At 43.3% G+C, this 14726-nt stretch overlaps 1 protein-coding gene across 1 annotated transcript in view; it reads right to left on the bottom strand.

The window, feature by feature from the left end:
- Positions 1–3420: 3420 nt before the first annotated feature.
- Positions 3421–14726, bottom strand: part of PRKCA (protein kinase C alpha) — a gene marked incomplete at its 5' end in the record, with an annotated part of 38182 nt that continues 26876 nt past the window's right edge. The window contains one exon of the mRNA XM_089661472.1: positions 3421–10813. Within this exon, the coding sequence (XP_089517598.1) occupies positions 10649–10813 (165 nt within the window). The remainder of the gene's footprint in view (positions 10814–14726) is intronic.

The raw sequence follows: 14726 nt of genomic DNA on the forward strand, positions 1-14726 counted from the left end.
CATGGTAAGCCATCATAGTGGATACCAGGACTCAGGGGAGTGGAATGAGACTCATCGTTCTCAGACTCAATTGATCAGATTCCTAATAGTCAATGTTGATTCATGGTGGGCTAACTCACTGATTGGCCTTGAGTAGCAGCCTTGGATCCATGGTAGCCCATCATAGTGGATACCAGGACTCAGGTGAATGGAATGAGACTCATCGTTCTCAGACTCATTAAATTTATATGTCAGGGCAGCGCTTTGCTAGGGCTTTGGAAATCCAGGTTCGAATCCCTGATGCCGGAAATAATTGATTACTCGTATGCTCAGTAGATTGTATGAAGACTTTCAATGCCGCGGTCTTGCTTCTCCTATTGGGCGATGGTAGTAGACGGTCTGCAAAGCTCCAATTTTAGATGACGACGGGAAGCCTTGATGATGACATTAACACCTAATCAGTGTGAGATCTGGTTCAGGTGGTTCCTAACAAAGGATGAGTTGTAAGCGTTGTGGTGGAGTTTCTGGTTGTAACCTCATTTCCTTCAAACAGGATTCTATAAATCAGCTACTATGAGAGGATCACTGAATTCCCCCAGGAAAAATCCCATTGGTTGAGTGTTGACATCAGTCAAGCCCTTTGATATCAAATACTTTGACAATTTGATTCCAAGTCTCCAACATGAGTTGAAAAGCAGTCATCACTTGAGCCAACACTTAGAATTTATACCTGTCTATGTCAGGGGTCAGGTTTGATATGTAAAATCTATGGAGAACCTGTCCTGGAAAAAGAAAACCCTCCCTGGTTATTTCCAACTCTCATTCCATAACAGATATATTACTATTTCTCATTAGCGGGTCTACACCTGGCCATCTTATCTCACCATCCCCATTCATACAATCATTCAGTCTCTGAATCCTGAAATGGCTTTGGAGGGGACCGTATCCATGCTTATATTCCCACCCATTTGTACATCCCTTCTACATGCACTCCAGTGATGGCCCCATGGCCTTTCTTAGGGCGGGTGACAACAGTAGACCGTGTCTGTGTAATGGGTGTAGACTCCATTGGAAACCCCTGTGACAGGGTGGGAACGCAAGAGTACAACTGGTAGACAGAGAGTTGTCACCAACAACAGGAAGTGCCTGAGAAGGTCCTTCTTCGCTGTATTTAAATTTATTGCAAATAGTTTTTAAAATGTACATCTGTTGTTATAGCTTCTATGTGATTTTTGTTCAGAAAAGGGGATAGTTTTGCCCGGGGCTCTTCCTTTCCACCCTGAACCAGCAAGTAGAGTATTGTACCGCATGAAGGAAGAAAGTTTGGAGTTTAAGTGATTCTCCTTATTGACAAATTTAATCTCATTAAAGTGCAAGCTTCCAGGACCTTTCTTAAGTTCCTTCCTCCAGCAATATACAATAAAGGAAGCTTGCGCCTTTAATAATTTGTCCAATAAAAGTTCTTCCTGAAACTGCGAGCCCCCTGCACCCCGAACCAGAGCCCTCCAAGCTGCAGCCTGGTAGCTGTGTGCAGAAGGCTGGATGCCGGGCGCTCAGTGTGTCCTCTCTGCTGATAATTCAGAGATCTGGGAGCAGCGGAGCGTTCATTCATGAAGGATGATAAAATGGAAATAATGTATTTGTGGGAATTTACTTAAATCATATGTGACAAACTCGTTTCTTAGTAATGAGCATCCCCCGAGCCGCTTCCTCTGAATGGATCCACGCTCACTGGGAGCGCAGCAACAAGCCGAAGAGTAGCACGTATGAGGGCTGCCATAGCTGGCTGCCTCCTGAAAATGAGAGTTACCTGGCTGTGTGTGACCTAAAGTAGAACTCTGGGCAATATCAGACGTGACATATAATGCTTAGTCTGGCAGTAGCATCATTAACACAGCAGTTTGTGTTTTTCTCAGTCCCCCTCATATAGACTTATTACCCATTGATCCCACCAGTGGATCCATTTTTATTACCCATTTCTCCCACCATTAGATCCATTTTTATTACCCATTGATCCCACCATTAGATCCATTTTTATTACTCATTGATCCCACCAGTAGATCCATTTTTATTACCCATTGATCCCACCAGTAGATCCATTTTTATTACTCATTGATCCCGCCAGTAGATCCATTTTTATTACGCTTTGATCCTGCTAGTAGATCCATTTTTAATACCGATTGATCTCACCACTGTAAGGCCCCCTGGCAGCATTTTATGGCTTGTCCCAACCACTGTAATTGTCTAAATTGCTGGACAGCTTGGCCTGGTATAGGAAGTGCAAACATAACGTAACTTCTGGCAGGATCAGAAGGAAATATGTGTTGGGAGAGACTCAGGAAAAACAGGACAGGAGCCCTTTACGTAAAGTGTGTGTAAACCCCAGCCCCTGCGTTCGCCACATCCGCTCTCCCCAGACCCCATATTCACTATATCTCTTCCCTCTTTCTCTCTTCCTCCCTATTTCTCTCTCTCTTCCCTCTTCCCTCTTTCTCTCTCTCTATCTATATATTCAATGTACTGAAAGTGGTTGTTTCACATGTTGGTAGAGTAATTCTTCCTCTGCAGTAACTCTTCTTTTTTCATTGCAGGTAAACAATAGATTCCAAGCAGCAGCAATGTGCGGTCATTGAGTTCTTGATGAAGGAGGGGGTGCAGGCTGTCTGACATCCACAGAAAGCTACGGAATGTTTACAGAGACCGCTCCATTGATCAGAACAATGTGCTCAGATGGATGCAGAAGTTTAAATGGTGCCATCTCTATAAACATTCCGTAGCTTTCTGTGGATGTCGGACTGCCTGCACCCCCTCCTTCATCAAGAATTCAATGACCGCACATTGCTGCTGCTTGGAATCCATTATTTACCTGCAATGAAAAATAAGTTACTGTAGAGGAAGGATTAATGTACTGATGTGAAATTTGTACGACCTCTGTAAGTTAATAGAAAAAAGTTTGCCCACCTTTGTATTACTCTCGGCACAGAGCTGGAATACTATGTCCAGGTCAGCAAGTTCGAAAGCATTACAGCCACAGAATCAGTATGACAAGCAGAAATCGGTCATCCTGAAAAATTTTGGTTTTGCAATGGCAGCCTCCATTTTTTTTCCTATGACAGATGGTGACATGATCAGATCTGTATGAACAGGCTCCTGAGGTATCCACTGTGCCCAGCCAAAAAAACAGATCAGATCCTTATTTCCTACTGGGCCCAATGGAAAGGGCATAAATAAATCATGAAGGTGCTCGATCCTATATATTAAAACACACCGTGTATGGAGCCATGACTTTGTATGCAAATGCGGGGGAGGAGACACGTTTATACCGCTGTCATTTTCCTTTCTTTTTTTTTTTATATTAACAACACACCAAGTTTTACAATCCACTGACCCAACCTTTGTCCATCCCAACAGGTGGATAAAAAGAGAAATCGAACACACAGATACCAACAAAAGAATTTATTGAAAAGACATAGCTTGGGTTACATGGATGTATTGGAAGCGAATGTTCTGGTGAGTGCATTCAACATTGTGGTAAATCAGTTACAACATTCCTCACCGTAAACCATGACATGTCCCATCCCGAAGCTCCATCTGCAGAGCTGGTCTTAACAAAACAATGTAAACGGATTACGCCGTGTACTGGAATGGATGCTGGGCGCAGGTTCACCGTGCGGAAACCTTCCCATGGGGGACTCAGTTCCTGAACTCCACCCAACGCGGCCATTACTGAACTGTGATAGCAGTTGTGGACAGCCAGACCCTTCAAGGAGAATAATATGGCTGAGCCAGTTCTAGGGACAAGTTCAGGAGTAGGCAAACTTTAGCACTCCAACTGATGTGGAACTACATGTCCCATGAAGAACTGCAAGACTCTGACCACCACAGACATGGCTCCCAGAGGTAGAGGCATGATGGGAATTGTAGTTTCACCACAGCTGGAGGGCCCAGGCAGCCAACCCCTGGACTATATAAGGAAATGAGCAAAATGGATCCACAACTTTAAAAAGAATCACAAAATCTTCATTGTGGGAGCACCAAAGGCTGGAAATATCACACGTCATGACTTCCAGCTGCTATGATTAATGAATCTTCCATTTCTCAGCTCATCGGGGTACTTGCATGCACTTTTGCAAAATAACCGCAATTCTTCAGAAAATGTCCAACTGATCCACACATTCACAGATCCATTTTCTCATCTCTAGCAATGTTACTGGATTCAAATGATAAATAATACCATTACCCTAATAATACCATTCATGCAAAAGTCACAGATAAGACCCACAGTGTTTCTACAAATCGGCTTCTGTTTGTTGCTTTTCACAGAGTGAATGTAACATTCCCTAACATTCAATTCAGAAAATATCAATAGAGAAAGCAGCCTAGAACATTCGACCAGAAGAGGAAATAATAGGAGGGAGATCTCTGCTCTGTGTACTAAGTGTATGCAGATTCCTGAGCTCACCAAAGACAATGTGATGAATCAGCTACTGCAGAGACTGAACTGATACACAGAATGGATACAATGTTGTAGAGAATGAACTGATATACAGAATGGATACAATGTTGTAGAGAGCGAACGGATACACAGAATGGATACAATGTTGTAGAGAGCGAATGGATACACAGAATGGATACAATGTTGTAGAGAATGAACTGATACACAGAATGGATACAATGTTGCAGAGATTGAACTGATATACAGAATGGATGTTGCAGAGAGTGATCTGATATACAGAAGGGATACAATGTTGCAAAGATGGAACTCTCTTCTTACATTAGGTGATCTATTGCTCATTGGTAAAGGTTTCAAACTGGTAAACATATCAAACAACAGAAATCACTCTCTGCAACATTGTATCCATTCTGTATATCAGATCACTCTCTGCTACATTGTATCCGTTCTGTATATCAGATCACTCTCTGCTACATTGTATCCGTTTTGTGGATCAGATCGCTTTCTGCAACATTGTATCTGTTCTGTAGATCAGATTACTCTCTGCAACATTGTATCCGTTCTGTATATCAGATCACTCTGCAACATTGTATCCATTTGGTATATCAGATCACTCTCTGCTACATTGTATCCGTTTTGTGGATCAGATCGCTCTCTGCAACATTGTATCCGTGCTGTATTCGAGTTGACTGTCTTCTATGGTGGATTTCATTATTGTCTGCAGTGACAAGCTCTGGACTCTCCATACACTTTGTACACAGAGCACAGGTCTCCCTCGTCTTATTCCCTCTTCTGGTCAAATGTTCTTAATTTAGAATTCAAGCCTAAATCTAACTAGCCTTTAAAATGAACCCCCCACCCCCCTTCCTAACACCTATGGTGAACGACCCAGGTAAAAAAAGAAGTATATACTTACCTGTTCTCAGCCCCCTCTAATCACATGATCCTTTGTATCAGCCAACTGCAGGGGAGAGGAGAGAGCACTCAATGGCTGGTGAAGCCTGAAGCTGTGTCATCTGACATAGGCTTCAATGGCCCATCCATTGTCAACACTCCTCCCCTCTCCCCTACAGCCACCAGTGGCTGACACAGGCGAGCCAGAAAATGTGACTGTATCGGAGCGGCCAGAAAATAGGTAGGTATATACCTCCTTCTTACACAGGCTAGTCAGCATGGGTGTTAGGAAACGGGAAGGAGAATTTTTTAAGCCTAGTTAGGTTTATGGTAAAATTCTACTTGCGAGCCAATATTAGGAAATGTTCCTTTCACTGGATCAGAAATGGACATTTCATGCGTATCACAAACATCGCGAGTATTGTCTGTGACTTCTGTGCAAATGATGGAAAATTTGTACAGCAATATTTTTTTTAATAATAGCTAATCCATGGGATTTCCACTATGAAATGGAAAGGTAAGGTATATTGACGACATTCTTTATGTTTAGCCTCCCACAGTGACACCATATCCCGCGTCCCATATAACAGTACACAGCTTTGGGGGTGAAGAGCAATGGGAAGAAAACAAAAACAATATTTTGCACTCTGCTCTTTTTTTTCACAGTCAAAATAAGAAAAAAGTTACTACGCTAACAGAACAAACTTCTCCTTTGCTTTCATTTAAACACCCAAAACTACAGATGCAGAACAGGTTGTTATTTGGTGCTCCAGACCAGCCCCTCCGAACAGTCGCTGTATGCATAGTACCATCATAAATCAACAGGATACAAAGAGAGAACAGAAATCGCTATAAACTCCCCGCAGACGGTTCTGTCCATACAGTGATAACACACAGAGTATACCATACGTCGCTGTAGTTTGCTTTTATTCGCTTAATGCAGTAAAACTAGTTTGGTTCATAACTTGTATTAGTGGATTCTCACGATTGTAGCGCCGGACGGATTATGAAGGCCCAACATGCATTACAAAAGGTTAATAATCAACAGCTCTGGCCGCGATAAATGGTAACCTAGTCCAATACATTGATAATCCTACTAGCTGTACATTGTACCTCGGATCACTGTATACGGCAGCCTGTACATTTTATTATGGATATATGTCAAGTGGATCCCAAATGATCTTCAACCGAACGTCCACAACACTAGACGACCCGGGAAGGAGATCTAAGCGCCATAGTTTACCAATAGGTTGCTGAAATTCCAAGAGCGAATACTTGAGTTATGGCTAATACCATGGCTGGAATTGTGGCATCGATAGAATTCTGGAGAGTTCACAACATTTGGACAAATACTTTTAATGAATGTCGAATATATTATCCCTAGATCAGGGGTCTCCAAACTTTTCTGTACAAAAACTCATGGACCAAAAAAACATCCTCTTCAGTCTACATGAGCATCCTCCCTTATATCAGGGTGCCTATCAGAGTCCCCCTTACGTCAGTGCCCTCATCAGAGTCCCCTTCAGCATCCCCATTAACATCAAAGTCCCCCTTACATCAGGGTGCCTATCAGAGTCCCCCTTACGTCAGTGCCCTCATCAGGGTCCCCTTCAGCATCCCCATTAACATCAGAGTCCCCCTTACATCAGTGTCCTCATCAGGGTCTCCTTCAGCATCCCCCTTACATCAGTGTCCTCATCAGGGTCCCCTTCAGCATCCCCATTAACATCAGAGTCCCCCTTACATCAGTGTCCTCATCAGGGTCTCCTTCAGCATCCCCCTTACATCAGTGTCCTCATCAGGGTCTCTTTCAAAATCCCCATTAACATCTGAGTCCCCCTTACGTCAGTGCCCTCATCAGGGTCCCCTTCAGCATCCCCATTAACATCAGAGTCCCCCTTACATCAGTGTCCTCATCAGGGTCTCCTTCAGCATCCCCCTTACATCAGTGTCCTCATCAGGGTCTCTTTCAAAATCCCCATTAACATCTGAGTCCCCCTTACATCAGTGTCCTCATCAGGGTCCCCTTCAGCATCCCCATTAAGATCAGAGTCCCCCTCTACATCCTTGTCCTCATCAGAGTCCCAATTAGAGATCCCTGTTACATGATGGGGGGGGGGGGATTGAAGCGGAGACCATAGGCAGCCTCTGCTGACCTTAAAGTGGTTGTAAACCCTTCCATATCTCCAGTGAAGTGACCAGCCTCAGGTGACATGCAGAGATGAAACAAATCCTCCGACACAAGTTGTACCTGTATATCTGCAGTATTCTCTTCATCTGTTCAAAGTGCTGAATGTACAAAGCTTGTCTGAGCTGCAAGGAAAAAAAGAGGGCAGAGAGCTGAAGTCACACTCTGTAGAGCTCAGTGAGGAGAGCTCTGAGAGCTGATTGGAGGAAAGGGACCCCCCCCAAACCTCCAAATAGCTCACAGGAACAGAGACAGAGCTGAGGTTGTCAGCCTGGTGAAGGTCCCTCTCCTGCATCTGAGGCAGCAGACTGAAATGACACTTATTCTTCTGGACTGAGACAAGTACACACTATAGAGGGATGTGCTTTGTTCATATTTCATATCCGAGGTTCACAACCACTTTAATGCATTCTCTGCTTTAAGGTAAAAACCGCCACTATTTCCCTCCCCCAAACTTACCTGAGCCTGTCAGGGATCCAGCGCTGTGTCCAGCTGCAGTCCTCTCTCCCCCTTCTTTCTCTTCTCACATGGACTCACAAAAGAGGAGTAGCCATTGGCTCCTGCAGCTGTCAATCAAATGGTGTAAAGAAGGACAGGAGGCAGGGCAGAGCAGCAAGGCTCCATAGATACATACACGTGCAAGCGGCTTGCTATGGAGGCACATGAAAAAGAGGAGGTGGGGGACCTCAAAAGAGGTGGACCGGGGCTCCTCTGTGCAAATCCATTACACAGAACAGGTAAGTATGACATGTTTAGACTTTACAATCGCTCTGATGCCTAACCTTTGCACATGAACAATATGCCACTGTCCGTAGCTGTGGGCTGGAAGCGGCCCCTGGGCCGTAGTTTGGAGACCCCTGCCCTAGTTCAGTTCCTCAGTAACCAGTTTACTGTGAAGAAAATGGCTGTGGGTTTCTATACAACTTTGTGGAAGAGTCTCGGCTCATGATAAGACGGACTCATACATACTGAATATTCAGAATTGCAAAACACTGCAGAGGTTTCACACATTTGCAAAAGGCGTCCTTGAAAAACAGTTTGATTTTTCTTTATTACTATATATTATTTTTCCTATATATAAATATACTTTTCTGAGTCTTTATATCGTGTTTGAGCTTCATGAGTTTTGGAAAAAAAAATAAAAAAAGATGTCAGTTGGCAGAACTGGACACAACAAAACTGCCATTGCTCATCCATATCAGCTTACTGCCTGCTATAAAGGTCCTATTGGCAGGACGTCTGGCAGAGGATGCCCATTGGTTCCTCAAGAGCTGGCAGTGTCCAGATGACCTGCATGGAGCAGATACATCAAATGTGGCACAAACACTTCAATATTTGTTTAGGTTGGCCGACTGGTAGAAACTGAAAAAGGTTTCTAATAAAACAAAACTCTCGAGGGACTACGAATAATGGTTTAATGAAAGGGAAGGAGAAAAACTAGGTGTGAAGTCCACCATATGGCGCGATGGGTTAGAACTGCATCTCCAAGCAATGCTTGCTAAGAAATTTAATTTTTGGCACAAATCTCAACACAACTTTCAGTTTTTACTGCAAAAAGATTGAAAATCAAAAAGATTGAAAATCAAAAAAACAAAAACTATATCTCAACTTTTTTTTTCTCCTATGGAATACAGGCGGAGTTCCCATGAAAATCAACATGCAAAAAGCCAAACCGCAGACCTTTCAGCATGCACCAGTTCATCGCATGCACTCGCCGACGACATGCAACCGGAAGAAAACAAACATCGGAATTTTACAGACATGGAACAAGGCGAAAATGGGGGGAAAAAAAGCTGTCAACGGGTGCCAACGTTTTGAGGTGAGGAATACCTTTTTACAAATATAATAGATTTCATAGTACATTCTGAAAACAGGATGGGGGGGGGGGTTGTTTTTCAAGTGAGGACAAAGAAAATGGTTATAATGGAGACTCCTGCATCATGATTGAGAGTGGGGGGGAGGGGGGGGTTGGCGCGTTTAGAGTAAGTATAGAAAATACATAGACCCTATTCCACAGACGATATGAAAAATAAAAATGCAATGAGCATTAGCCTAAAAACTAACAAAGTTAAACGCCCAAAAATGAGCAAAAAGAAAAAAAAAAAAAAGAAAACCTTCACAAATATAGCATGATTCTTTTTTTTTTTTTTTTTTTTTTTTATAAAAATTTCTCATTAATACTCTTAATGGAGATTCAGCTAAATTTATCACAGAATCAATTAAGAATACATTATATAAACATGCAAAAAAATCATTGCATGACGCATATGCCCAAAAAAACAAAAAAAAAAAACCAAAAACAAAATGACCGTCAAGCAGAACCCATCTCTTAAATCCGTTTGGATTCCATTGTTCTGTAAGGTGATTATTTATTAAGGTTTGATTAATAAGACTTTCCTGGAGAGCCCTTGCCCATTGCTAGAAAGGCATGTTATGGCATTCTGAGTCAAGAACGCTCTATGGAGTACCTTCATATAACATATGCCAAACTACTGCCATCACACGTCATTGAAAAAAAAAAAACGTCGTCGATGTGTTGCGGATTCTAGAGGCAACTTCTAGAATCTACAACTGCTGCTGTACTTACTGTTGGCTTTGTATCGAAAATGTGTGTTCTACATGGCAACAAGCAGTTTGGCCTGTCTAGGAACCTTTGATGGGTTCCAGACTGAGTTCAGAGCGTTACTACGTACCGTTAACTCTGGATCTCATATGGCAATATAGATGTAAGATAGGACTGGTGTCCTCGGGGAAACAACCTACTGACCCGTAAAGTAGGAAGACCATGACCATTTTTTTTTCGTTTTGTTTTTTTTTGGTCTTATTCAACATTTCTTTCCTTCTTCTAGCCGAACGTGATATTCTTAATATAGTGTTATGTCCGCTAGTTACGGAGCCGCGAGGACTGTGCTCATTGAGTTTTAGCGCATGAAGAGGCATGGTCCAGCGTTTCTCACTGAGCAGCCTCCACCATTGAATAAGAAAACAAGATTTTTGTTTAACCCTTCAAGAAACCATATTAACCCTAGAATTTACAGGTGCCTATTTTTGTGTCATAGTAAAAGCTGTGACCTGAAAAATTGTAGGGTTAAGACTTCATGTCCCCCGGAAGGTCCTAATCAGAGTCTGTGTGATCAAGCTACACTCTGCAGGCTGGGATGTACAAACTGTGGATTGATGTAGGAGAAGCCTTCAAAGTCGGCTTGATCGATGTTGGCGATGACCAGCTGGTCAGGGGGTGTCAGCATGGGTTGTCCCCTTGTGAAGAATTTGTCAAAGTTTTCGGCTCCTTTGCCACACTGCATGAGAGAAAAAAAAATAAGTTAGAAATGCAGCAATGTCTCCTACAAGTCAGGTTCAACAGGAGGCAGGTTGCAGGTTTAACCCTTCCCTTTTTTTTTTTTTTAATACATTTAAAAAAATAATTTTAGGCCTGAAGGTTGCATAAAACTCCAAAACATTCATTTTCTGAAAGACACCCTAGAGAATAAAATAGTGGCAGCTTCAATTTTATGTCACATGATTTAACCGCATAGCTCTAGGACAGTGGTCGGCAAGCCGCGGCTCGCGAGCCACATGCGGCTCTTTACCCAGTCTAATGCGGCTCTTCTGTGTGCCGGGCGCCTGCTCCCCTCCCTCCTCTCGGTCGGCCGCTCCCCTGCCTCCTCTCGGTTGGCAGCCCCAAAAGTCCGCGCGGACCTTTTAATCCAGCCTGCGGATGTGGCTGTCAGGATGTGTGTAGGCGGGGCAGCGTGCCGAACGTGAGGGGAGGGGAGCTAGGCTCCTCTCACAGTCCGCCCTGAAGACCCGAACGGCGCGGGAAGACAGCGAGAGGAACGCAAAAGGTAAGTGAATTGACACGGGGGACTTGGCTTACTAGAAGGGGGGGGGGAATAGTACTGTGGGGGATGAAATACTATATGAGGGATGAATTACTTTATGAGGGATGAAATACTATATGGGGGGATGAAATACTATATGGGGGGATGAAATACTATATGAGGGATGAAATACTATATGAGGGATGAATTACTATATGAGGGATGAATTACTATATGAGGGATGAATTACTATATGAGGGATGAAATACTATATGGGGGGATGAAATACTATATGGGGGGATGAATTACTATATGAGGGATGAAATACTATATGGGGGGATGAAATACTATATGAGGGATGAAATACTATATGGGGGATGAATTACTATATGAGGGATGAATTACTATATGGGGGGATGAAATACTATATGAGGGATGAAATACTATATGAGGGATGAATTACTATATGAGGGATGAAATACTATATGAGGGGATGAAATACTATATGGGGGGATGAAATACTATATGGGGGATGAAATACTATATGAGGGATGAAATACTATATGAGGGATGAAATACTATATGAGGGATGAATTACTATATGAGGGATGAAATACTATATGAGGGATGAAATACTATATGGGGGGATGAAATACTATATGGGGGGATGAAATACTATATGGGGGGATGAAATACTATATGAGGGATGAATTACTATATGAGGGATGAAATACTATATGGGGGGATGAAATACTATATGGGGGGATGAAATACTATATGAGGGATGAATTACTATATGAGGGATGAAATACTATATGGGGGGATGAAATACTATATGAGGGATGAATTACTATATGAGGGATGAAATACTATATGGGGGGATGAAATACTATATGAGGGATGAAATACTATATGGGGGGATGAAATACTATATGAGGGATGAAATACTATATGGGGGGATGAAATACTATATGAGGGATGAAATACTATATGAGGGATGAAATACTATATGAGGGATGAATTACTATATGGGGGATGAAATACTATATGGGGGATGAAATACTATACGGGGGATGAAATACTATACGAGGGATGAAATACTATACGGGGGATGAATTGCTATGGGGGATGAATTACTATATGGGGGATGAATTACTATATGGGGGATGAATTACTATATGGGGGATGAATTACTATGGGGGATGAATTACTATGGGGGATGAATTACACTATGGGGGATGAATTACTATATGGGGGATGAATTACTATGGGGGATGAATTACTATATGGGAGATGTATTTTCAGTTTTAAAAATGTGGCTCTCAAAATAAATTTCAATCATGGTTTTGGCGAGATTTGGCTCAGTTGAAAAAAAAGGTTGCCCACCACTGCTCTAGGAAACACAAAATTTCAGGAAAAAATACACTAAAGTTAATTTTAGGGCACAGAAAATGCAATAAATTACCCAATGTTGTTTTTTTTTTTTGTAAAATATAAAACTTGAGGTTGCACGAGTAAACAGATACCGAACATGTCAAACCTTAAATTTGCACGTGCCTGTAATATGGCACCAAGCTTCATTAGCCTGTATTTTCTATTGGCGACGCTTTAAAAGCCCCTTCTAGGTCATCTGTTTAGTGTTACAGAGGAGGTCTGGTGGGAGAAATATTGCTTTCACTGCAGTGTGGTGATGTATACCGTGTATTTATGATTTCATGTGTAGATGACCGCGACGCATGCATTTACATTTGTTCTTACATATATGTGGCCTAAAAAATTTTGGGAGAGGGGGGATATTATTTTTTCACTTAACAGATTTTTTTTAATCACAAAGGGACACAAAGTCCCCTAGGTGATGATTTTTTTTGGTGGCAGGTTCTCTTTAATGAGACCCGGGATCTAAAAGACCCTGCATGTCTCCCCTGTGCTCCACTGAACCTAATGCAGTGTAGATCGCACTGCATTACATTCTTTCCTGCCCGTACTGGCAAAGGAAACTGGCAGGGGGCACCCCTCACGGTCATGTTTAAAATGGAGAAAGTGGAAGAAGGCGGCTGTGTTCCGTCAGCGGGCAAAGTGATGGCAACAGTCTTCTGGGATTCTGAGATTGGCTGTCAGTTATAACTGATCTGCTTGACTGTGAAAATGACCGCCACCTATGGTGACCCCCAAGCTCTTCTGTTCCTCTCAAGAATCCAGGACTGTGGCAAGCAGCCTGTATTAATTCCCACAGAGAAGGAAGCTTGAAGTGTTCCATCAGCGGGCAAAGCAGGGGCGTATTTACCACAAGGCTTTTGCCTAGGGTGGCATTTTTAAGGGGGGCAGCACTGCACCCCAGAAGAAGGGATGGAAGAAGGGGCACACGCAGCATGGGGACCAGGTGGGATCCGAAAGAGGATGTGGGCTGCTTAATGGTGTATGCAGAGCCCGATTCTCATTCCCGGGGATGTCCTGAGCTGTGAAGGTGAGTGTCTTCTCTCTCTTGCCGGGGTGGGGGGCTGGCCAGTGTATGGGGGGGCGGTGGTAGTGGAAGGCTCTCTCGGGTGGGGGTGGGTCTGGGGTATTGGTCAATGTCAGGCTCTCTTCGTGAGGGGGGGAGGTGTTGGTCAGTATCTCTCCATTGGGGGCTGATTTTTATGTTGCCTAGGGCAGCACGAAACCTAAATACACCACTGGGGCAAAGTAATGGCAAAGTCTTCTGCAAACCCTTGGAATCCCAGTAGGCTGTTGTTGCCATCACTTTGCAAACAGTTGGCACTCCCCTGTAGTCAAATGCAGAAAGTGGAAGAAGGCGGCGCAAAGAGCGCATGAAACCTGCTTAGCGTGCATGCTCCATTTCCATCTGGAAGAGTGGCTTGGTGATAAGAGTTTCATGTCTTTGTGGTCACTCCTTCCATGTTGGGCCGTGAACATTTCAGACTACCCACGTATAATGATTCTGGTACCAACCACGTGCCATCAGGACATTTATATACTGTACATATGTTGGACGGGAAGCGGTTAATATACAGTCGGATGTAGGGGGCAAGGCCAAGGACCATGCGCTATAACAAACGTTGGTTGACCACAGACTGGGGAAGATTCTCAGACAATACAGAGAATGTTTTGTATCTTGTGCTGATCTTTGAGCGCACACATCACCCTCATCTTCCTTCATACCAGGGAGGATCTATGTCCTGCTTGTCATGTCTGTTCTTTCCAGACAACGTCTTAAAATACCTCCATATAGGAGGGGAGCTCCCCCTGTACCCGGGGGTGGAGGGGGCCACACAATGCCGAGTCTGATGACAAAGCAAGGACAATACAGGCGACTCCGACTCGTCTCTTTTCTATGTCTTCTCACAATGAGACGAGAAGGTATTTTCGGTGAACATTCTCAGAAATTAGAGCA

The sequence above is a fragment of the Staurois parvus genome, unplaced genomic scaffold (assembly GCF_062004578.1).
Source record: "Staurois parvus isolate SC_StPar_1 unplaced genomic scaffold, SC_StPar_1.0 ptg001344l, whole genome shotgun sequence".
In the NCBI taxonomy this organism is placed as follows: Eukaryota; Metazoa; Chordata; class Amphibia; order Anura; family Ranidae; genus Staurois; species Staurois parvus.